Source organism: Lissotriton helveticus, chromosome 3_1, assembly GCF_964261635.1.
Source record: "Lissotriton helveticus chromosome 3_1, aLisHel1.1, whole genome shotgun sequence".
NCBI classification, from domain to species: Eukaryota; Metazoa; Chordata; class Amphibia; order Caudata; family Salamandridae; genus Lissotriton; species Lissotriton helveticus.
The window spans coordinates 812989001-813013261 of record NC_136061.1 but is presented as its reverse complement, the minus strand read 5'-3'; the positions used below and the strand labels follow the sequence as shown (position 1 = coordinate 813013261).

The following is a 24261-nucleotide window of genomic DNA, read 5'->3' as shown; positions in this document are numbered from 1 at the left end:
CCCACACCGTGGTATTACCGAGAGGTCTTTGGAGGCAATACCCCCTTTCTCCACCACTCTGCAAATGTGCCTCCTGGCACACGGCTGGTTCGGGTATGAATTCTTCTTGGATGCTGAGGGTTTTGGGGGCCCAGAAGCCCTCCTGTTAACTCCACTTAGTCCGACACAGCATAATTCCTGACAATATAGTTAGGCTCAGATTTCACTCGTAGAAATCCAGTGAAATTCAGCAGTTATAGTTACCTGAGCTATAGCTATAACTTACGCCCACGCCATGCACAGCTTATGATCTCACATATTACATCACTCGTGACACAGTCAATGACATCACTATTGTGGGGCGTAAGTTATAGTTAGCTCAGGTAACTACAAATGCTGAATTTCACTGGTTTTGTATGAGTGAAACTTGGGTTAGGAAGTCAGTGCTAGCATTGGGCCAGAGGGATGGAGCCCATGTCCACTGCAGGAGAGGAAATTGTGTCAAAATGGGGCATACATTCATTATGGGGCCAGTGAAGATTTTCTGGCAAAAGAAACATTCATTGCACCAGAGTTTATGGCGCTTGTATTCACTAATTCAAGTGTTGAGATTTTCATGTCCTTTCTCACTGCACAAAAAGACATAAAATAGAAAGGAGGGAAAATCAGTTTTAAGTGGCTTATTGTAACACAGGTGTTTCAACAGCATTTTAAAAAGGTAGGATGCCAAATGTGTCATGCTGGATTAAATACAATTTGATTACTGCAGTCCCCACTGTGTGCTCTATTCTGTTTCCTGGTGGGAGTGGTGTGTCTTTGGAGATATTTATATCTATATCTATATAGATATAGATTTGATGAGAGAGATAGTTGTTACACATATGTGGAGTTAAGTATAGTAAGCCTATGTTTTCCTCTATAAACCTACCATCACAAAATGTTGATTCTCAATATTTTTGCCATAATCCTTTGGCCCCACAATACTCTGTAGCTGATATTCTGGTGGAGTACCTCACAGACCTCCATGTATGTGGCACTTTCTTTCCTGCCACTTACCTCATACCTGGACATGAGAAAGGCGTGTGTATATGAGATTGAGTAATTATGAGTTGCCTGATTGTAAATGCTACTATTTCATATATAAGGAAGATTGCTACAGTGGTCACTGCATCTTGATATTTCATGATATTCGTGCTGCAAGAGTTACCCCTATTCTACATCAGTTACTCCTGTTCTTGATATAGCACTGAAAGCTAGCTGTAAGATGGTTATTTGCAAGAATATTGTATACAGAAATATCATGTGGCATACATATTGGTCCTGAATATAGTTTACAAAAATATCAAACAATTGAGTGTAGATTTTCTAATATTGACTGCAAAATTTGGTAAATTATATTTAGGACAAGATATTTAAGGCAGACACTATTCTGAGTGTGATATTCTGGTACCACACTCTTTAAGAGTTACTAGGTATTTCATTATGGGAAGCTTGCTGCAAGAGTTACTCTCATTCTTGGAATTTAGAGGAGCTTGCTGTAATAGTTAATCAAGTTCTTGATATGCCATCTGACATTTGCTGAAAGAGCTATTCCCATTTTCTGTGACTTAAGGTATGCATATGTTAAAATTACCTCCCATCTTTGCAAGATTACGGATGAACAATGTGAACGTTCCTAAACTGTTTATCACAGTTGGAGATGCTTTAATTTAGTAGCCCAAGTTCCAATTCTTAAAAAAATTTGAGATGTACTTTTTAAATAATTATTTAACCATTTTTGAATTTGAGGCGCACTTTTGTAAGGTATAATATAGTAAGTGGTACATATTTTTACATTTCAAACCACTTCAAGGAGCAGGTGTCAAATAACTTGAAATATATTCATGTAAAAGCAATGATTGCAATACGCATTGTTTAACACCCCCTGAGTTTCATTACCATATCACTGTCACAAATAGGAGACATTACCATGAAACCCTCCACCAATCAATCAGCAAAAAGGGTTTTTTTTGCCATATGATCCATATACGGAAGCAACAATATATCTTCCTACTCTCAAACCACATTTGGGGAATAATGAGGTGATGTGCTAGTTTCAGCATTTCAGCTATCTTTGGAGAATAACAAGATGCATTACCAAGCCAGCCCCAGTACCAATATAGTGCCATGTTGTCCCAAACAAGCTCCAACGTCAGCTATACTTAGCGAATAAAAGATGCCTTACCTGGCTAGTGCCATCTATCCTTGAAGAATATTGAGGTGATTCACAATATCTTGTTTAGTTATGATTTCAAAATAACAAGACACAATACTGTCTCGTTTATGGAGGATAACAAAATGCTTTGCTACAGGAGAATGAACGCTCCCCTAAGAATTACAATGTGATTTATCATACTAGTTGCAGCCCTCCTTAGAGAAACGTGTGAAATTTTAGGGTCTGATTCCGAGCGCCCTGCAAATAGGGTTGCTATTTCCCCAATCCTTTTCAGGAATTACTATTATCTGGGTACAGGTAACTTCAAGTGCAGGAATTACCTGCTGATGGCATCTGGGACCCTGAAGGTCATTTTAGAAATCAGGACCTACTAGGGAAGTCTGTAATCCCATCCCCTAGCTCACTGGATAGTCTTAGTTTGCCTTGGTATTTCACCAGATGGCTCAACCAGGGGTGGCTCCTCCATTTGAGCAGAGGAGAGTCACCCCACAAGCCCCAGAGCTGAAAAATAAAACTGTGATAAAGTTCATTTATTACTGTTTTATTTTTCAGCAACCCATCCTAACTAAGTGGCACCGAGAGCAGCAGAGAGCTATGTCCTTTAAAATGTGCACGTCTCTTTGGCCGGCCGTCTTGGGCCGGCCAGCCAGGCATGACCATTTTAAAGTTCTCCAACCTAGATGTCTTAGTCATCTGGGTTAGAGAATGCGCAGGCCTCCAGTGCTCTTACGAGCACTGAGAGAGCCCACTTTATCCAATCCTGGTGCTGCTTTTATGCTGTGAAAGCAGCGCCAGGATTGGGTAGTGCCGTGTCCTGCATCAGAGCTTCCTAAGAAGACACCTGAGGGAGGAGGACGCTGCGCTGCGTCACCAAGGTAAGACTATTTCGTTTTTTTATCCCCCCCGGCCCACCACCCTGGGGATAAGCCAGTCGCCACTGGACTGTACCTGGTCTTAGAAGGGGGAGTCCCTGTTTGAAACAAACCAGATTAGCAGAGCTACCGTTGACCTCCTATTTCCAATGGGGCAGGTGAAATCTGGATTTCATCGCCAGTAACACTGACCTCTAAATGTTACAGCCTGAAGATATATCCATGGTAAATGCGCAAAGACGAGTAAACCATAATCATTGTGGCATCCAATTAAAACCCAGGAACATTTGGTGAAAGTGAAATACCATGCCTTACCATAACAACTCCGGCCGTCCTTACTGAGACTATAACCATGGAAACAGCTACAGACTGGCGATCCGCTGATGAGCAGGCAGCTTTGCTCACACATCGCTAGTAAGCAGGAAGATGATGCTGTGGACGGAAAATTAGCATGTAAGTCAGCAAAGTTAAATAATTACTGAACTGTGCACTTACCTTGAACTGCACTTGGAATATCACTTCTAGGGTTTCATAAATTAGGAAAAAAAAGTATATTTTGAGATGGAAATTTGACAGGGACGTTCGTCACAGACGTGTTAAAACATGGACGTTTTCTGACCTAATACTACTTCATTTTTCACAGTCCATTTCAATTTGTTCACAATTTAGACAAAAATTCAAATTCTAATGTTTGATTTTAGGCTTGTTTCACTGAATAATTGTTTTCTTTTGGTTACTATTAGCCTAAAAATGTATGAATTTAGATTCAGTTGGCATGAAATGTTTGTCGGTTAATTGGATCTAAATATGTGTTGCTTTGAATGATTATGTTCTCTTGTGGCTAGGATGGAGTGAAAGGTTTTAGCCTACTTTGGTATTAGAAGATCTTGATTTTGTGAATTATTTGGCTTGGGGGTCTAGTTGGATCATGGTTTGGGATATGTTTGATTTTGGCTCATTTACTGTGGAGCATATTTTAACCTAGCACATCTAAATTTGAAAAGATTTGGACAAGTTCACTTGTGGACTAATTTGCAAAACAATGTTTAATTTTTGGTTTGTCTAGCCTGAAAATATTTACGTTTAGCTTGTACTTAAAACTGTTTGATTTTAGCCATGTCTTGTCAGAAACAACCTGTTTTGGTGAACTCCAGTAGAATTGCTACTATGCAGTTTGAGGTATTTTTTGGGTTTTTCCTTTACCTCTCCTGTATAGACCTAAGTCTGTGATATTCCTTAGGTTCTGCCTCAAACGCAGCCTGTGGTCCATCAGTCTCAGATGATTGAGCTGATTTGATCTTCACTGCTGACTCTTGAAGGAACCCGAGTCCCGCTCTCGTATTAGAAGAGGGTACACTTGGCAAAGTAGTAATAGTGAGGGTTTCCAGCAGCATCTTCTTCCCTCCCACAGTTTCAGTATATGTCATGCTCACTGCATGCAATGCAGTTACAGTTTTAATTCAATAGAAATGAAGACCACAATCACGTCTTATGCGCAGTACCAAAGTTCTTCGATCGTGATTATATTGATAGCACATACTCAACCAACAAAACAAGTAACTGCTTACTCAACCTTCTAGAAGCTCTTCGAGGCTTACCTATGGTGTACAAATATCAACGTAGTACGATTTGTAGGCTGTACATGAAATATTTCAGCTTAGATATTTAGGTCTACCATTTTTGATGTTTTTTTTATCTAGTTCGAAATATATCGTTTTTTTTTCATTTGCCACTGGAAATTTAGTTGCAAGTTTGAAAAGAACGCGGGTAGGTTTGAAAAGGTGTCTGCTTTCTTTTTCAAATGTGTTGTAAATGTAATACATTGTTGTTCTGCAGTTATAAATTAAAAAAACATATTGCTATCTGAGAAAGAAATATGACTAACTATTCAAAGCTAACCATGTTTCTCCATCTTCCTTTTCATGAAGATAACAAACCCGTGAAACATTTATGGAGTACATTTTTCAAAGATGTTCCTTGGGGGCATTGGGGTGGACGTCAAATGGGAGCACCTAAACTCCAGGAAAATGTGGAGCAATTCCTAGAGTGATGGAAGATAATGTTTCCCCCTGAAAAATGTTCAAACAGCATCTGTTTCCTTCGAGCAAATGTAAGGTGAGAGAGCATTGGCATATCGCTACCATGTAACTAGAAGATTAATCCTATTCGTAATGTGAAACTGAACTGGTAGCAATATGCATTGGTTGAACAGGACAATGCCCTGCCCCAAGTGCCAGTTGGCACTGGTATATACACGTATTATGTGAAGTCACAGAAGAGGCATTTTCAGATTGCTGGTAACTTTGTCATGTACGTCAAATACACAGGAATCCCCAAAATAACATTTCAACTACTTTTCAACTTAAAAAATTGCAAGCACATTAGCCAAACATGAAGAAAGGTACAGAGGGTCCAAAATGTGCATTTTGTATTCATATTCATCTAGGGAATCTTGTTATGCAAGAATGCAAAGACTGCTACCCAATGACCAAGCCCAGTTGGTACCTGTAGATGGGTTTTCGTCACAGGGTATTGCTTAAAGTCTCATCCTGTCTCATGTCCAACCATAGATGATGTCACAATAATACAAGTACACTCTGTGCAAGAACAAGGGATGTCACAGGAAGCCACTGTGGCAATAGTATTATGGGTGCTCTGGACAGCGAACTGGATGCAAGATATGACTGAAGTTAAAGCCCACACTCAGTATCTGCTTGGCACAGTTGAAGTCATGCCTTGAAGGTCTTAATGATAGGGTACTGTGTGAAAGCCTCGGCTGCAGGCCAGGCCTTACACCCAGTGGGTACTGGGCGTGGGGAAATTCAGGCATGCCTTGGCTGTAGGATAAACCATGGGTAAACAAATATGCTCCAAGGCCATGTCTTGTTTATTGCACAGCTAAGCATTGCTGTAGAACACTACTATCGATACTGAGAGTACGGTTACTAGGCAGAAGATGTCGTCAGTGGCTACATTTTGCAGCAAGTGCCAAATAGGAACCTCCTTTGCCCATTTCCTACAGCCCACTCACATAGCGCTACTGGATTCAGCGCTTCACCACTATGCACATCCAGTAGGCCTGCAAGTTCATACAACTGGCAGGGTGAAGCCAAATACAAAGTCTGTGGCTGTCTTAGTAAACTTTCACAGGTGTGCATGCTTTGAGTGACAGCAGCAAACCAGAAAAAATCTGCTTTGGGAGGGCTGTCTTATATATGACAGAGCAATTGGTGCTGCAAATGCAGCTGACTTGTGATATATGGGTCGCTGCAAATGACTCTTTACTGGCAAAATCTCCAACTGCAGTCAATTAGCTTTTTCTTGGCCTCTAAATGAGCCAGGAGATCCATAATTTTAACGGAGCAGGATCTTTGATGGTTTACAGCAAAATTCCTGCTCTGCCAAACTCTAAATGAGACCCTTAGTCATTAGTTGTTGCTGCCAGGTGAAAACTGAGTGGGTTTCCCGCTGGGATGCACTGAGCTGTAGTCAGTCTGTGATCTTGTCCTGGTGTTTGTACTAATGGACAGCACAAGATTCTTATGTTAGTATCTAAGGGCCATATGTATCAAGACTTTTTCCCATTTGTAAACAGGCCGATTGTCAGACTCTGCCCGTTTGCGAATGGGATAAAACCTTTTGGGATGTATCATCCCTTTCCTTTATTGTACAGTTAATAAAAACCGTAAAATACAAACATAGCAATACACGATAGAATAACATTTTAAAATGTATAAAATCATGGTCAGATTCTTAATTCTGAGCATAATGCAGTGCGGTTAAAATAATATTAACAAACTTCCCAGCTCTTGCTAGGGCCTGGGCTGAATTGTTGCTAAAGCACAAAGCCGATGCTTCCCTGCAATGTCTCAGTGACTGATCCCGGAAAACAGGAATCAGTAAGCGGCGTCGGTCGGAAGCAAAGAAAGGGCAGCAGCATAACAAGTGGAGCCAGGACTCATGTATGTAATTGCAAAGCCTGCAAGTGGGCTGCTCATGCCACCAGGCCCACTGCGGATTGAAGTCAAAAATTGGTAGGGCTAACAACCTCATGTATAGTATTTTGTTGCTAATCTGGGGATTAAGGGAATAGTTAAAATATGGTCGAGGTTTCCCCTTGATATATGAATCATTCAGAGCTGTGAAAAGTACATTTTTAGAGAGCCCAACAGTGTCTGTCTGGAATGAAACTGAAATGATTTGATTTGTTATTGTTTTTTTCCACATTGACAGGGGGATAGTTGGGTTAGTGAGGGAGGAGGCTTCAATCTTTAGTGTGGAGATGGCAAGGTGCAACTGTTTGTGCCAAGGGGAATGTTCGTCCTTGAACGCAGTTTGTAATTGTTCTTTCAAAGATTGTCCTGGTGCTCGTAAAGTTTGAATGTAAAATGTAATTAAGTCTCCCAGGCAATAGAGGTTTGCGCATGTCAGGCCCAGCTCAAGTCTCATCCTCGACCTCCTTGCGTGTTGCGGGACAGAGAAAATTTTCTTGTAGGCTTTTATTTGTAAGTTTTCCAGAAATACATCCATTTTTCCGGGGAAGGCCAGGTGGCCGTAGGTCACTGCAGGTAGTAATTTGGTCCGTAGCACCCTTAGGATAGATTTGGCTGAAGGGCTGTGCAAGTGACGGTTCAAGCGCCTCAGGCTGTGAATGATCCTCATTCCCTTGGACCTTAAGTGTCTAAGGTGTGCTGCTTGGTTTGCCCTAACGTTAAACCAGACTCCTAAGTAGTTATAGCTGGTGCAGGTCGCTATTTGTGATCCCCCTGCTCTCCAAGTAAGATTTTTCCTTTTTTTGTGGTTCCCAAAGATAACAATTTTGGTTTTGGATTCATTCATCAAAAGATGGTTCTTTGTGTTATACTTATTGAGAGCGGTGAGCGATCTTTGCAGTCCGATTTTCGTGTGGTCCATGATAATAATATCATCGGCATATTGCATTGTCTGTAGACGTATCCCGCCCAGTTTTGGGGCGGCCAGGGCTGTGCCTGCCAGTTCTTTTGGTAAGTCGGCAGTGTAGAGATTGAATAGAAGCGGGGCTAGTACGCAGCCTTGTTTTAGGCCATTTTCAGTTGCAATTTTTTGGGATAATGTTTGTGCGCTTGTTTTGATCCTTACCCAAGTTTTATGATGCAGAGATATCAGAGCTGAGAGGAGAGGAGATGGTATCCCCCAGGAATTTAATTTGTGCCACAGGGTCCCTCGATTGACTCTGTCGAAAGATGCGCTGTGGCCCACGAAGTAGCAGAATAAAGGTAGCTGATTGGCCAGGGTGGCTCTCCGCGACAAATAGGACAGTGCTATTATGTTGTCCATCGTGGAGCAGCCCGCTCTAAAGCCTGACTGAGAGTGAGGCAAGATGTTGTTTTCGCTGGCCCAATTTTCTAGTTCCGTCAGTAAAACACGGGTGTATCATCCCAAAAGGCCATTGCAAAATTTGCGATTCTCCATTTTGCGAATGCAATTAAGGAATTGCAAATTGCGATTCCTTAAATGCAATTCTGGAGGCACCAGAAATTTGCTATTTGCCCTTAAGGAATCGCAAATTACCACCAACTTCAAGTTGGTAGTAATTTGTGATTTTCTTTAACAAAGCACTTTTTTGAATTTTTTAAAGTGACATATGTCGCACATACATGCCCTTATGGCATGTATGTGCACAAAATGTGCACACATGCATATTTCAGGGGAACAACAGGGTGTCCTTTTGGCACCTTTGCAACCTTGAAATTGCATTCTCAATTTGCGAATCTCTAATTGGTAATCGCAAATTGAGAATGTCTTCCCATTCATTCCAATGGGCCTCCCAACCCATAGGAATGAATGGGAAGGTATTCCTTATTTACGAATCGCGATTCGCAAATAAGGAATATGTAGAATTCGCTACATTTTTTGCAAATCCTACATACATTGCATTTTGCAATTCTCTAATTGCAATTCACAAAAAATCGCATTTTGAGAATCGCAAAACTCTTTTTTGATACATATGGCCCATAGTAACAGACGTCGCAAGAAAGCTGCAATTCTTGCAAGGACACCAGATGAAATGTCCATCTCAATTGGATACATATTTTGTCTACCAGTGAAAGGAAGAGCAATGTGGACTTTGCATGAGATTCCAATACAATGTCTTATTAAAGGTCTTCTTGAAAGTTTAACAACATCTTGTAAACCACATTTTAAGAATGTTTAAACAAAATTAGATTGGCTGTGTCCTTGTTCCAAAGACACAGCTATTATATTAGTTGTTTTCCCATCTTTTTAGTTTGTACTTATTAAATCAAATACTTTGAGAAGGTCCTTCACTAGGATTTTAACTATTAATCTTCTGACATGAAGGTATTGTTCCACGTTCCATGTTGCTTTCCCCACACACTCTACCTCATATAAAGTTTATAATGCAAAATTGGGTTCAACTCACTTTTACCATGCGATCCCTCTGCATACTGTAATAGCAAGTCATTTGCTGCACCATCATCTGAAACAAGCGAAAACTGTATCAGAAATGGTAGGAAGTAGGGGGTTAGGTTAGGAAAGTTTTATTACAAAAAAATATTTCAATCAAAAAAAATCTTTCCTGAACTTTTCTAATGAACACGCACACCGAACCTTTGAGGTTCATGACTGCCACTCGCCTTCCATAGCCATACTTTACGATCCATTTGAATGATGAAAAGCATATTTGTTTAGTTTCATGGACACGTTTTTTCTAGAAAGAGAGTCCTGAATCAAATCTGTTGAACCTAAAACAGAATGATGATTAATGTTAGCCACCAGACTAGATCCGTGAACCCCTTCTGAATTGCAATCTGTGTGCAGGATTCAGGAAGGTTAGTTACCCTTTTGAGTAATTTTATACATTGTAGTAGTTCACAACTTTTGGTATTCACAAACTCTGAGTGTAATTTTAATACAAAAGTGTAACTTATATGTCTTATCCCCCAGAGTAGTGTAATTGGCTTACTTTGTGTCTGAATGTGATGTCCCTCCTTAACCCCATCCCGTAGCATGCCTATAGCCCTCTTCCTCCTCCCTAATCCCAGCCTCTGTGGCAGTTAAGTCTGCCACTTTCCCCACCCACTCTATGTAACCCTCCATCATTAACCACTAAAATCTATATTTATATGTGTGTAGAAGCCAGAGTTGGGAAGGAGAGCTCCATACATATAAGTATAGAAAAAACATACACACAAAGTGGAGTTTGTGAACCAGACCAAAAGAGTATTGTCAGAACATGAACTTGATACATTTTTAATTGTGACTATGGCCATTTACCTGACTGTGTTGTAAGGTTCAACAGGACCCGTGCACAAGTTTCCATTTAGTTACACATTTAAACTTGACATCTTTTTCTAATGGTGGCTTTTTACGTGCCTTGCTCTTACGCGATAATATACATTGAAATTATTCTGCATGCCACACAATTCTTAATTCGTATTTTATCATGCTGTTCATACACTTTGTCCAAGGCTAGGGAACATTTAATGTGATGCCCTTGCATTTGGTTGTCCGGTTGGAGACAGCTGTGAGTCTCAAGATATACAATCACATCAGCGCTGCACCTTTGACACAGTGCGATCTGAGCTGTGCTTTTATTATATAAACCGCCTCTGAGGCAAATTCAGCAGAATGTATTATCCTGGAATGCTGTGCACTGTGACTGAGATGCAGCCCTGCACCAGATGAGCTATCTGATACATCATACACAGGTATTGGGGGTTGAGTTGGCCCAAGAGTTTTGGCAGAGGGTACTCCCACTATGCTCTTGCTAACATACCTAATATTAGAAAGGAGTATAAGCATGAATATAATTATATAATCACACAACAATGTTATAATGGAGGTATTTGATATTTATTGATATTTATTGATTTGTATAGCGCTGAATCACCCATGAGGGTATCTCGGCGCTGGGGACGGAGGAACATCAGAACAGGAGGGAAGAAATTTAGAAGAGGTGGGTTTTTAACATCTTTCTAAATTGAATCGGATTGTGTCCTGAGCGTAACTGAGGAGGCAGGCTATTCCAGAATCGGGGGGCAAGATAAGAAAATGCCTTGCCACCACTGCAAGCCTTTTTGATTCTGGGAATGGTGAGCAAATGTTCGGTGCTGTTCGGTACTGTTTATTTTTTTCACCATTCTTGTAATGCTGGTTACAATGCTTTGTTTCATCATACTAATAATTGCAGCTCACGTTTTTTACACAAGAATACAATTATTTCAATAAATGTTTGAAAGGCCAATTTGTTGCTTTTTCTCCCCTTGGCATGCCTGAGTAACAACAAACGGGTAGGTCTGTTTCCATGATTTCATTGGGGAATTAGAGTGAGCATGTTCTGAGGTTTCAGATACCATCTGGTACCCTGGAAGGTTAGAGGTTCTGATGGGCCAATGTGAGACAGCTAGGAATCAAGCTGACATACTCTGATATGTGCGGACTTACTCCCCATATTCTGACAGTTCTCTTGTCTGGATACATAGTCCTATATAAATTCTTAGGAACCATATGACAACAGCACCACAGACCCGCTCATGCAAAACATTGGATGCCGGTCATTAACTCCCTGCCAATGGTCAGAGATCAAGTCAAGACACAGACGTTGCAGCAAAGAGAAGGCGAGGGAGAGAGCCCCATTGCAATGTGAGTTTCATGACAAGCTTGACAGGTTTCCTGACCAAGACAGAAAAATATTCTCACCAAATAAAGGATGACTGTTAAAGAACCGGGTTCCTTAAGACCCGGCGGCGTCAGGGGACATGCCCAAAGTCTTCGGGTATCACCTGTCTTCAAACACAGAGACACGGAATCTTCTTGGTGACGTCAAAGATCAAATTTATTGGCAGCAGCCAGTAACAGAAGTCCTAGAAGTCAACACGGTATGAGTTCTCAGGAGACTGCTCCATTTTACAAAGCAAGCCATCCCTTTTTATGCCAAAAATCACATTCCAGACAAATACCTTGCATTTACAAATTGTCCAATCACATGTATCCAGATCAGAGGTATCGCATGACGGTAAAACCCACTTTTCAGTTGCCCAGCCCATGATCAATTATTGGTCAAACCCAACATTCTTCATCAGACAGGTCGATCGAACCCATAATAAAAACGGGCACATCCCCATCGTAAACAGGCCATAAAGAAAGGAGCACAGACAGGAGTGAGTAAGATAAGACATAGTTGTGTGTAATAAAGGTTTATGATGTCCTGTGACTTGATCCTCAATCTTTATCAGCTACTGGGAAAGGGACTGGCCTAACGAGTTTGGCTTCAGGCAAGAGGGTCCGTTTGCTTAGGTCTTTCAGAAGTCAGCTAAAGTGTACGTGTGCTGAGGCGGCCACAGTCATCGGCCTATGTGAGGGCAACCACAAAATGGCTGCCATACACAAAATGGAACCCAAGGGTTCAGGAGGAATCCCTAAATACGGAGTGACTCCATCGGTGTAGCGTGACGAAAACAATCATACTTGCCGTACTAACTGGTTACGGTTCGCTAATACCAAATTCGTAACGAAACCATGACCTTTATGAAACGGGTTCAGGATTCACGGAACCTCAGACCCTCCTTTTGCCCTTACATAGGCAATAACCTACACTCTGAAGCATAATTCTATTACTTAGTACCTTTCTTGGGACAGGTCTCCTTGCACAAGTAGTAGCACGGAGGCTACATATAGCAGGAGCGCACTGCACACAAAGACAGAACAAGAAAAGAATCGCTAAAGCCATCCCAATGATCATCAGAATCTTCCTTCCCCAGGTGGATAACAGTTCCCAGAACCATCCCATCAACGACCAATCTCCTTTATCCACGTGTATAGATTCGGAGATCTTATGTAACTTGGAAATGGCCTGGTATACTGTCGGAGCATTGTCTGGAATGAAAACGCAGCAGCTCGATTGAATCAGTTTACATACCTTTCCTCTATCTGCAAGTATGACATCTAACGCAACTCTGTTCTGGAGAGTCATAAGACGATCCGACTGGAGCTCAGCAGTCAAGTTACTAAGGGCACCGGCAGTTTCAACTACGGTGGCCTCAACCACTCTCGTCAATTGCCGTATGTTCCTGCTGTTAACCATCGGTCCCCAAAACGGCAGAAAACCCTTTAAGAAATCTCCTAATTCTTGTCCTGCAGTATCTTCCTTACTGAAGACACCTCTAACAATTCTCGTCTTGTGGTAATCTGCCGCAGCTGTGTAGGTGGGAGGCAACAGGAACGAGACAAAACATGTGCCCGAGAAATCAGGGGGCAACCATGTGTACGCCCTATCGTGACAGACAAAATAGGTATCCTTAGCTGCTAGAAACGGTGGGGAAGTCTGGGACGCAAAAACACACGTCTCAGTGCAGATACTCTTCCCTAACTGAGCTCTCGGATTCTTGCCATTACCTTGTAGACAAAGATGACCCTGATGGGGTACGATCCAAATCGGAGAGGATCTTTTCGCTCGCTGGTTCTCACTCTGACTAACTCCATATCCAGTCACGTTCCATCCAATATACGCTAGTGTCTCATCTCTCGGGATTGTCTCATAGGAACTAACTCCTCTAATCATATTGACTATACCCTTAACTAGAGCACTATTCTTTGGATTGTCCTTCACAGAACGTAGGGGGTAGACCTCACGAGCATAGATGAACATCGTTCTGTATGCCCACACAGAACCATTGTAGCTGAATGGCAGGACAAGGTAAGGAATACCTTTATCAGTAGTATGAGGCATAAGGCCACACACCCAACAGTTAGTCGTGTTCACTACTAGTTGGTGTTGGTGCAGAAGCTGAACAAAGGAGTTATTAATGAATTCCAATCTTCTAATAGATTCATGTTCAGGCAGAGGATGAAAAGAATGCGAAGAAACAGTAGAAGAAGGTATGGGTTGTGTAGTGGGTGCAAACGTCACTTGAAAAGAGAATATAATATATCCCATTAAAAACATCATCAAGCTAAGTAACATAAAAAGACATAATATTAAAAAACATTTTCTACTCATGATTCGACACATTTTGCTCTTAAAACTAATTTCTTTAACAGGTCTCTCCATCTTGAAAAACTCCATCCTCTAACCGTGCTGTTCGCGGCTGTTGGTTCTTCCTGTGCTAAGGAATGCGTCTGTCAGTCCAGGGAACGCCCTAGGACCAACCAGAACCTCGACCTTGTGTCTTCGGCTTGCACTCCTAAGTCTTTACACCGCAACCCTACAGCTGAACCCGGATGGCGGTTCGAAAAACAAAAATCGGCCAAAACAGTTTCTCAGATGGGAGAGCTGAATTTCGAAAATAGCAATAAGGAAAATCTCTTATTTTATTTGTCCCATGACTCTTGGTCGCAAATTATAACGGCCTTTATCAGGCAATGTCTGGTCGCGGAACAGAAGTTCAGGCTCAGTAGTGTTCAATCGAACTGACGGTGGCACAGCTTCTTGCAGAAGATCGTCGCTTTCTCGCTCAGAACTTGTCCCAATTAAACGTGCATCGCTAAAAGGCAGAAAACGAGGCACAGTGTCAGTTTCCGAATCAGGAATACCCTCCTGGACCCACCGGTCGTACGGCAGAGGCAAAGGAACCCTCTTACAATGTACGCCGTGGATCCAGTTCTTCTTTCCTTGCACTCGCACTGCAGATCGCGTAGATAACAGCACCAAGTAGGGACCAATCCAACAAGGCTGATCGTTCTTTGTCCGCTGAAAATTCTTGATCAGCACCCAGGAGCCGGGATCAATGGCATGTCCTGGATCTTCAGAAGCCTGAGGCAATGTATCATGAACCTGTTGGTGTAAGACACGCAATTTAGCTGTCAAATCATACAGATAGTCAAGCAATACAGGGTGTTCAATCTCGCTGAATTTCGTCGGCCTCGCACTCCCCATATATTTGTCGGGCGACCGAAAATTATTTCATAGGGACTAAGTCCCACTCGAGAATGTACAGTCATCCTAGTTGATAAAAGTGCTAATGGCAACGCGACAGGCCATTTAAGACCGGAGCTCGCCTGTATCTTGGCAAGTTTTAACTTAAGAGTGCCATTATAGCACTCCACTAGACCAGCTGATTGTGGGTGATTTGCAGCGTGGAACTTCTGTCGGATTCCTAAGCCATCACACACTTCATCACTTGACCCACAAATTCACTCCCATTGTCACTCCAAACCATTATCGCAAGCCGTACCTAGGGAAAAACTCCTTAACAAGGGCTTTAGCTGTGGACAAGGCAGCGTTATCTTTTAGGGGATATGCTTCTACCCATCTCGAAAAGGCACAAACAAACACGAGTACGTATTCCAGGTTGTTGCATCTCTCCATGTGAATAAAATCTAATTGCAAAACCTCAAACGGATACGTCGGAGGCGTGAAATGACCAGCTGGAGTTGGAGTTCCCTTACCAGGATTGTACATCAGACAAACCATACAATTCTTGACCACATTCTCTGCACACTTAGGAATTCCAGCGTTGTGCCATACTGGAGCCAAGAACTTACAAATCCCTTACACACTGATATGAGCCATTCCATGCGCCATCGTAACCACTGCAAGCACGTACGCATCGGGTAACAACCATCGCTGATGCTCTGACAACTCAACCCAACAACCATTCGCATCCAATTTACCCGTACTCTCTCTCTATACGCTCAACTCTTTCTCTGTAGCTTCAGCTTGAATAGACTTCACACTTTCTATCATATCCTCACACATTCCAACATCACCAATCCATCTTGCAGGGCCCGAGCCATACATTCGACTCATCACATCCCTCGCCACATCTTTCGCAACTACATCGGCAAACGCATTACCGCGACCAACGTCATTGGTAACCTTCTTGTGTGCACTGCATTTCACAATCGCAACTTGCAACGGCAAGGTAAGTGACTCAAGAAGCTCATTCACCAACTGACCATTCTGAATCTTCGTTCCATGGGACGTGAGGAACCCACGTTCCTTCCACAAACGTCCAAAGCTATGAGCCACACCAAACGCATACTGGCTGTCGGTGTATATGGTCACCCTCTTTCCTTTCGATAACACACACGCTCTTGTAAGTGCAATCAACTCTGCTGCTTGAGCTGAATTATGTGGGATTCGTGCAGCTTCAACAATCGTATGCAAAGTCGTAACAGCATACGCCGCAGTCGTATCACCATTTGGAAGCTTGAAACATGAACCATCCACCCATAAGGTACCATCACACTTCACAAGAGGAGTGTCCCTAAGATCTACTCTCCCTTTCGTTTCCTCTTCAGTCCTGAGAAAACAATCATGCTGTTCAGAATCATCTATCTCAACTGAAATCGGCAACAACGTAGCTGGATTCAACGTACTGCATCTTTTTATGTGCACATGACTCGCTAAAAGTGTCAACTCATAACCTGACAAGCGAGCACTAGTTAAGTGCTGTGTCTTAGTCCTGTTTAACATAGTGTCCACTGCATGTGGAACCATCACAATCAACATATTATTCATCACCAAACCAGCAGACTGTCGAATGGAAACAGCTGCTGCCGCTGTGGCTCTCAAACAACTCGGCAACGCTCTAGCTACCGGATCCAAGGTCGACGAGAAATACGCGCTTGGACATTGCTTGTCCCCAAAAGATTGTGTCAACACTGACAACGCACATCCCTCCCTCTCGTGCACATAAAGTGTAAAAGGCTTACTGTAGTCGTGAGTACCCAACACAGGAGCCGAACACAACGCATCGCGCAATTCAGAAAAACTTTTCTGACAATCGTCAGACCACGGGAGGGTATTCGGTGTATCTTTACAAGTCAATGCCAACAGAGGTTTGGCCAGCAGGGAAAAATTCGGTATCCATTGTCTGCAATACGACGTAATACCCAGGAAAGCACGCACTTCTCTCTGTGTAATTGGCACACTCATTCTCGCAATCGCTTGGATTCGTTCTGGGGTCAATCTTCTTCCCTCCTTCGATAAGAGATGACCTAAGTAGGTCACTTCTTGTCGACAATACTGTAACTTCGAAAGAGACACCTTATGATGAAAGTCAGACAAATGACGCAACAACGACAAAGTAGCTTCTTTACAAATCTCCTCAGTATCGGCAGCGACTAACAAATCGTCGACGTACTGAATAAGAGCAGCACCATCAGGTAAGACAATCGCATCAAGCTGTGTTTTCAGAGCCTGACTATATATTGACGGACTATCACAATAGCCTTGAGGAGCGCGCTTGAACCGGAAACTTCGACCTCCTAAAGAGAAGCCAAAGATATCCCTACTCTCCTCGGCAATCGGGATGCTGAAGAAAGCATTCTTCAAATCAATCACCGAGAACCAAGTGGCCGAAGCTGGAATCATGGTCAATAAGGCAGTGATATCTGGAACAACAGGAAATTGTGGCACTACTATCTTATTCACCTCGCGGAGATCGATCACAAACCTGTAAACGGGTGGCTGAGAAGAGTCAGTGCGTTTCAAGACAGGCAAAACAGGACTGTTGCACACATTACCTCTCGTCTCTTCAATCACATCTTTCTCAATTAGATCATGGATAATCGCTAGCAATGCCCTTTCACCATCACTAGAGATCCTATATTGGGGAATGCGTTGCATTTTAACGTTCGCTTTCAGCGTCACAACATATGGCGGTATCTCCAAAAGACCCACATCATTAGGACCAGTAGCCCAAATAGTATTAGGAAGAGAAGACAATTCTGTCGGAAGTTGATCCTTCGACAAATACATCGGAGAGACAACTTTCTTACCCAATGTAAGTTGCACTCCAGAAGGAGAACAATACAATGTCGCATACAATCTTTTTAACAGATCCAATCCCAACAAGTTCTCATCACAACCTGTCGTCAGAATAAGGGGTGCTTCGAATTCACGAGGTCCAACAGAAGGAGACAAAGGACTAGAAATCGGGTTTCTAACTGGGGCGCCAGAAAAACCTACTGAAACATTCGTTAAGCCAGACAAAGGTGTGCCAGGGAGTCTAGAGAGCATAATAGAACTCTTCGCAGCACCAGTATCCAACAGAAAAGGCTCTGACACACCTGATGTAATCACTTCAACATAAGGTCCACTCTGATATACTGGAACTGAAACAACTCCCTCTCTTTGTCCGTGGCTGTCCTAGCAATCATTACCATCCACATTCTCACCTTCGACATAGTAGTCGTAGTACTGAGTCGTCCTACCGGACGCATTATTCTGCTGATCAAAACAATTCATTGAATTTTGTGGAGGAAAGGAACGCGCGTTCTGTGGGAACCCTCCACGTCCCCTACCTCTAGAAGCTTGCGGAACACCCCGACCTCTTGCGCCAGAAACACCATTCATACGCTGTAACAAAACAGGGCAACTATTTTTAAAATGACCCTCTTCTTTGCAATATGCACATTGATTAGGGCCTACAGGAAAACGTGGTTGAGAAGGCTCGAACCTTTGCGAGTTTCGCTGAAACTGCTGAGGCTGCTGATAATCACGTTGGTTATTACGAGGCGGGTACGCTTGTTGTAAAAGAACCTTCGTCTTCAAATCTTTAGTCTTTTTATCTGCTCTATCCTTCTTATCCTTATCCCTATTTTCGTAGTATTGTGCAGTAGGCAATATCTGTGCTGACGAAGAAACAGGCCAAGAACTCTCTGAATCCTTTAACTTAGTACATAACTCGGGAAGGAAATTATGCACAAACTTATCAACAAACAACCGTTGACCACCCTCGGTACTCATGTCTTGACCACTATGGTCAATAAACGTTTCTTCAAACCTAGTGAAAAAATCAGATACATTTTCATCCTTCTTCTGCTTACACGCGGACAATTTGTCCCAATTTATTCGCATAGCAGGCATTAAAGTTTTCAAGTAAGTAATGATCCTACCAGGAAGGTCCGCAACTAAAGGCTCAGGTTTAGCACCACCAACTTGTCGGCCATCTGCAGCACCAATATTAACCCATGTATCACCTAACTCCGGCGCATGATCAGTATGACGAATCAATCCCTATAAAGGTTGTGGGACCACATTTCCAAACAACATGTCAGCTAAATTCATAACACATGAGTCTGCGGTCTGTGATAATTCCTTGTAATATCCTGCGGGATTTTTACGGGGGTCAGGCAAAGTCTGCTTAAGAGCCAAAACTTCAGCTCGTTTCCACGGAACATGCACACAAACACGTTGAAAATGAGCCGGCAGAGCTGGGGGATTATTATTCGCACCAGCAGGTACTGTTTCCTTCCATACCGGAGGAACCTCTCTCATTGGATACTGTCTCGCCTTTCTCCTAACAGAAGGATCAGGCTCAAACAATGACTGAGAAGGAGACTCGCTCCTGAACGAAAGCAGTGTCGCTACCGCTCTTTCAACGTCGAGACCCACAATCGTGCCTTTCGCAAATTCGGATCGTACACGGAGCAACTCAGACGGAGTCTGTCCCAGATCACCATCTGCCCATTCTTCACAAAGGAAAACGCACATCTTGTCAAAAACATATCTCTGCTTCGGTGCTTCCCATTGGCGGAAGACATCCATAACAGACTCTAACTCATATCTAGCAGAATCAGTAACCCATTTACACGCTAAATGATCCAATACTGTCCTCTCCATGGGACCAGGTATTTGGCTACGCAACTGCTTACGCTTTGAAACGGGGGTCGTACTCAATGACCCAAAGAACGGAGACAAAAGACTAGAAACAGTATCCGTCATTCTCTGTCGAACAGAAGGAGAAGTTGACAGGACAGGAGATAAAGCGGACTGAGAAAGAGCTAATGTAGGAGCAGTAGCAGAAGAGGCAGCGAGAACAGGCGTAGGAATTAGAGACGGAGCAGGTAGCAAAGTCGGCGGCCCTTGAGAAGGCTGCACCAGAGGAGTAGGAGCCAACTGAAGAGGAGCTGGCGGCTGTGCAATAGCAGGAGGCAAAGCAACCGGAGGTTGCGCAACTAAAGGTTGCGGAGGTGCCGTAGCACCCTGAGCATAAGGGGGTGGCGAAGTCAACAAATGTGACATCAAAGGATCTTTCACAAGGTCCTTCATCGCATCTTGCTGAAGAGGCAGCAAAACAGGATAGCATTTATCAATCGCCATTTTACGTTGCCTGTGCAACTGCTCACTCGCTTGTTCTTCTTCGTTATCTTTAAACTGTATAGCAGCTTGCATTATCGAGATACCCTTTTCTCTTTTGTTCCTCTTCGCTAATTTAATTTCTTTCTGTTTGGCTTCCTTTCGCCATAGGCGGAAAGAGTCAAACATCGCCGGCGGGCTTTCTTCTTAAAAAGTCTAACCTCTAGATTATCTAAAATTTCCGTGTCAAAACTACCATATTGGGGCCATTTGAGGACACCATCCTTTTTCGTGTAACGAATCCACACTTCATTATACGTGATGGGGCCCACGTCATGTTTCACATAGAGCTCATGGGTTGGAGTTCCAATCGGAGGGACCGGACACGAGTCCTCCAATCGGGAATCCCTAATACGAACACATCAAAATATCCTTCCATGTCTGCTAAGACCAGGCATCTTGGCTCTCTAGTCTAGCTTCAAACTTCAAGGGAGTATCGAATATGATAGTCTCGTGAATACACAAGTCCCTCGGCTTTGGAGCTTGCAAGTTCCAAATCAAAGATCCCAAGGGATACCCAAAAACTAAGGACTGGGAGACGCTCCACTCATACTTAACTGAAGTATCGATGACGTCGCCAGAAGATCCGTCTATCGTCTCGCTCTACAAATCACCAAAGGCTCCAAGACAGGGCGACAGTCAGGGCAGCAGTCCTTTGTTGCTGTCGGAAAGCGGGAAACCTCGCAGCAAAGACTTTCGGACCACGATGACATACAGGGGTCAATGAAGTGGCAGGCCTTCCTCCAGAATTTTCATACGAAGCTCCTCACGATCTTCAGGCTTGGACCGGTACCGCTGAAGTCGCCCCACGTTGGGCGCCAACTGAAGAACCGGGTTCTTTAGACCCGGCGGCGTCAGGGGACACGCCCAAAGTCTTCGGGTATCACCTGTCTTCAAACACAGAGACACGGAATCTTCTTGGTGACGTCAAAGATCAAATTTATTGGCTGCAGCCAGTAACAGAAGTCCTAGAAGTCAACACGGTATGAGTTCTCAGGAGACTGCTCCATTTTACAAAGCAAGCCATCCCTTTTTATGCCAAAAATCACATTCTAGACAAATACCTTGCATTTACAAATTGTCCAATCACATGTATCCAGATCAGAGGTATCGCATGACGGTAAAACCCACTTTTCAGTTGCCCAGCCCATGATCAATTATTGGTCAAACCCAACATTCTTCATCAGACAGGTCGATCGAACCCATAATAAAAACGGGCACATCCCCATCCCCATCGTAAACAGGCCATAAAGAAAGGAGCACAGACAGGAGTGAGTAAGATAAGAAATAGTTGTGTATAATAAAGGTTTATGATGTCCTGTGACTTGATCCTCAATCTTGATCAGCTACTGGGAAAGGAACTGGCCTAACGAGTTTGGCTTCAGGCAAGAGGGTCCGTTTGCTTAGGTCATTCAGAAGTCAGCTAAAGTGTACGTGTGCTGAGGACTCGTTCGGCCGCAGTCATCGGCCTATGTGAGGGCAACCACAAAATGGCTGCCATACACAAAATGGAACCCAAGGGTTCATGAGGAATCCCTAAATACGTAGAGAATCCATCGGTGTAGCGTGACGAAAACACTCATACTTGCCGTACTAACTGGTTACGGTTCGCTAATACCAAATTCGTAACGAAACCATGACCTTCATGAAACGGGTTCAGGATTCACGGAACCTCAGAGTTGTTGGCAAAGAAAGCCTGTAAAATGTCAAATATTTTTCTGTATGGACTTTTATACCTTGGCAAAATACCCTGAACAAGATTAAAATTCTCAGTGATAGCTTTATCTCCTAGCTGAGAATGAACATTTTCCTATCAGAGACACATTTTCTTCCACAAGGAAAACACATTCTGCGTAATGAAATCTAATTAATGGGAAGGTTTCCTCTCCAGAGGGCTGAAAATAAACCTGAGGGAATGGATATTCGAGCTGAGGGTAAGAAATTCAGTAAACAGAGATACCTTTTCTAAATACATAGCACACATGTCCAAGGCATTCTGGGGCAGATGTACAACGGAATTTTGCATGCGCAATTGTGTTTTAGGCATTCCCTTCCTAATAGCGACCCCACAAGAATGTTTTGCAAACGCAATTGCTTTCGCAAAACACTCGCAGTTAACCCCCCTCTTCAAGAGGGTGATAAACGACTCAAACTGGAAGTGGTCCCAAGGGGACCCCTTCCTCTTTGGGAATGCATGCACAAACATTTTTCAAGGACAGGCTATGGTCCCAGCGACCACTACCTGCCCTTAAAAAATGGAACAAACATGTGTCATTTTTTTAAAAATGCATACCGTTTTCCTTTAAGGAAAACGGAATGCATTTTTTAAAAAAAATGCTTTATTTAAAAGCAGTCCCAGACAATGAGGTCTGCTGACCCCAGCAGGCCACCATCCCTGGTAGTATCAGCCATTCCCACAGGGATTGCAAATTGCGACAGCCTCATTAATATGCATGATGCATGCATTTTGTGACTCTATTGGGAATCACAAACAGTCTCAGACACTGTTGTACATTTGAAATCGCGATTCGCAATTTGGCACAATTTGCGAGTTGCAATTGCCAATGGTCGTATATCTGGCCCACTATGTCTCTCATCTAATTAGAAGGAAAAATTAAATGGTGAAAGGCAGAGTTTGGCAGTGACGCTATACTACTGTTTCCTGATAGAACAGGCAGAATCTGTCATGCATAACTCTGATTGAAATTGTTGGGCAAAAGCTAGTCAATCCCCAATCCATAAGGTGTATTGGCAGGAACTCATTACTGAATGTGAGTTTACCTGGGCAGCTGATGCTCTGCTGTCCTCCTCGGCAGGAGCAGACATTTGGAGCTATGCAGGATCCACTTCCACATCCAAAGGGACAAACAGCTGTATGGAACCAATGAAGAGAGGCATGTATGAGATGAGAAAACAGTCAAAGAAAGATGTACTTAGTTGCATCCAAAGAGACATTTGATTCCTAATGAAAACGAACAGTTAAACAATTGTTAAAAAGTATATTGGTAAAAATGTTGATGAGGGTTTTCATTTAATAAGCAGGAGAGATATCACCAGGAGAGACAGAAAGGATCATGATGTTTAGGTGTCAAGAATTATGCGGGTAAACTGACCCAGAGAGCCAGTTATGTTATTGGCTAGATTATTTAATATTGGGAGCTTGACTTTGTCAATAGTGTCCAGCTCAATATTACTTTGAAATGCTCTGCTTTTACACTTGGTGGAAGATGCATGGTCATTACGTTCCTCTAAAGGACAGCTAGAGGATGTAAACGCTTATGGGTGTTGCAATTTATTTATTGTTTTGAAAACTTCTTTGGCCAAGTTGCCTGAATTAGTAAATCTGTCTGTTAAGTACTTCTTTTTCGCTATTCTAATTTGTTACTCTTAACTAGGATAACCTAGTTTCGCTGCTATTTGTCTTAGTAATGGCAGTTTAATATATATATATATATATATATATATATATATATATATATATATATATATATATATATATATATATATATATATATATATATCTATATATATCTTTATTTTACACTTCTGTGTAAGTTTACTATTTGTTGTTATTCACAAACTACTGGGTTATTTTTCTAATAGTAATTTTACGATTGTGGAGACTCCACAGTTGGGGTGAAAATCTGCACATAAAAAGATAGTATAGCAGAGAGTTCAGTGTTCTAACTTTGAAGTTTGACTCTGGTACAACAATGGGTATGAAAAAGGCATTACAGTATCGGAAATGATGAATGATCGTGAAACAAACCCCTTATGTGTGAACTGTTTTGAAATACATTTAGTTGCAAAGATGTCTGTGGCACAATGGATTAAAATGTAACGAGTGCTAGCTTTGAGCGTCAAACTATGGCTCACCATCATTTAAATCAGGCGAGCGGATCATTATATTGACAGGGAGGGAACACTGTTGCGACAGTATTCTCTGTCTGCCAACATAGAAACTGGGCACATAGTTTTAATAATAAAACAGAAAAAGTAGGCCAAAAGACAAAGGTAGAGTAAAGCCATGTAGAGTAAGAGTTAAAAAGAGGAATGAAGGTTATAAAGCGCCCTTCTCCCGCAATACAAAAGTGGAGAAATAAGAGGAA

The 24261-nt window shown here is 42.6% G+C and overlaps 1 protein-coding gene across 1 annotated transcript in view; it reads right to left on the bottom strand.

Moving 5' to 3' along the window:
- Nucleotides 1-24261, bottom strand: part of VWCE (von Willebrand factor C and EGF domains) — a 584388-nt gene that overhangs the window by 366491 nt on the left and 193636 nt on the right. The window contains exons 3-5 of the mRNA XM_078681086.1: nt 22934-23023; nt 9488-9544; nt 3382-3498 (exon numbers count right to left, since the gene is read on the bottom strand). Of these exons, the coding sequence (XP_078537212.1) occupies nt 3382-3498; nt 9488-9544; nt 22934-23023 (264 nt within the window). The remainder of the gene's footprint in view (nt 1-3381; nt 3499-9487; nt 9545-22933; nt 23024-24261) is intronic.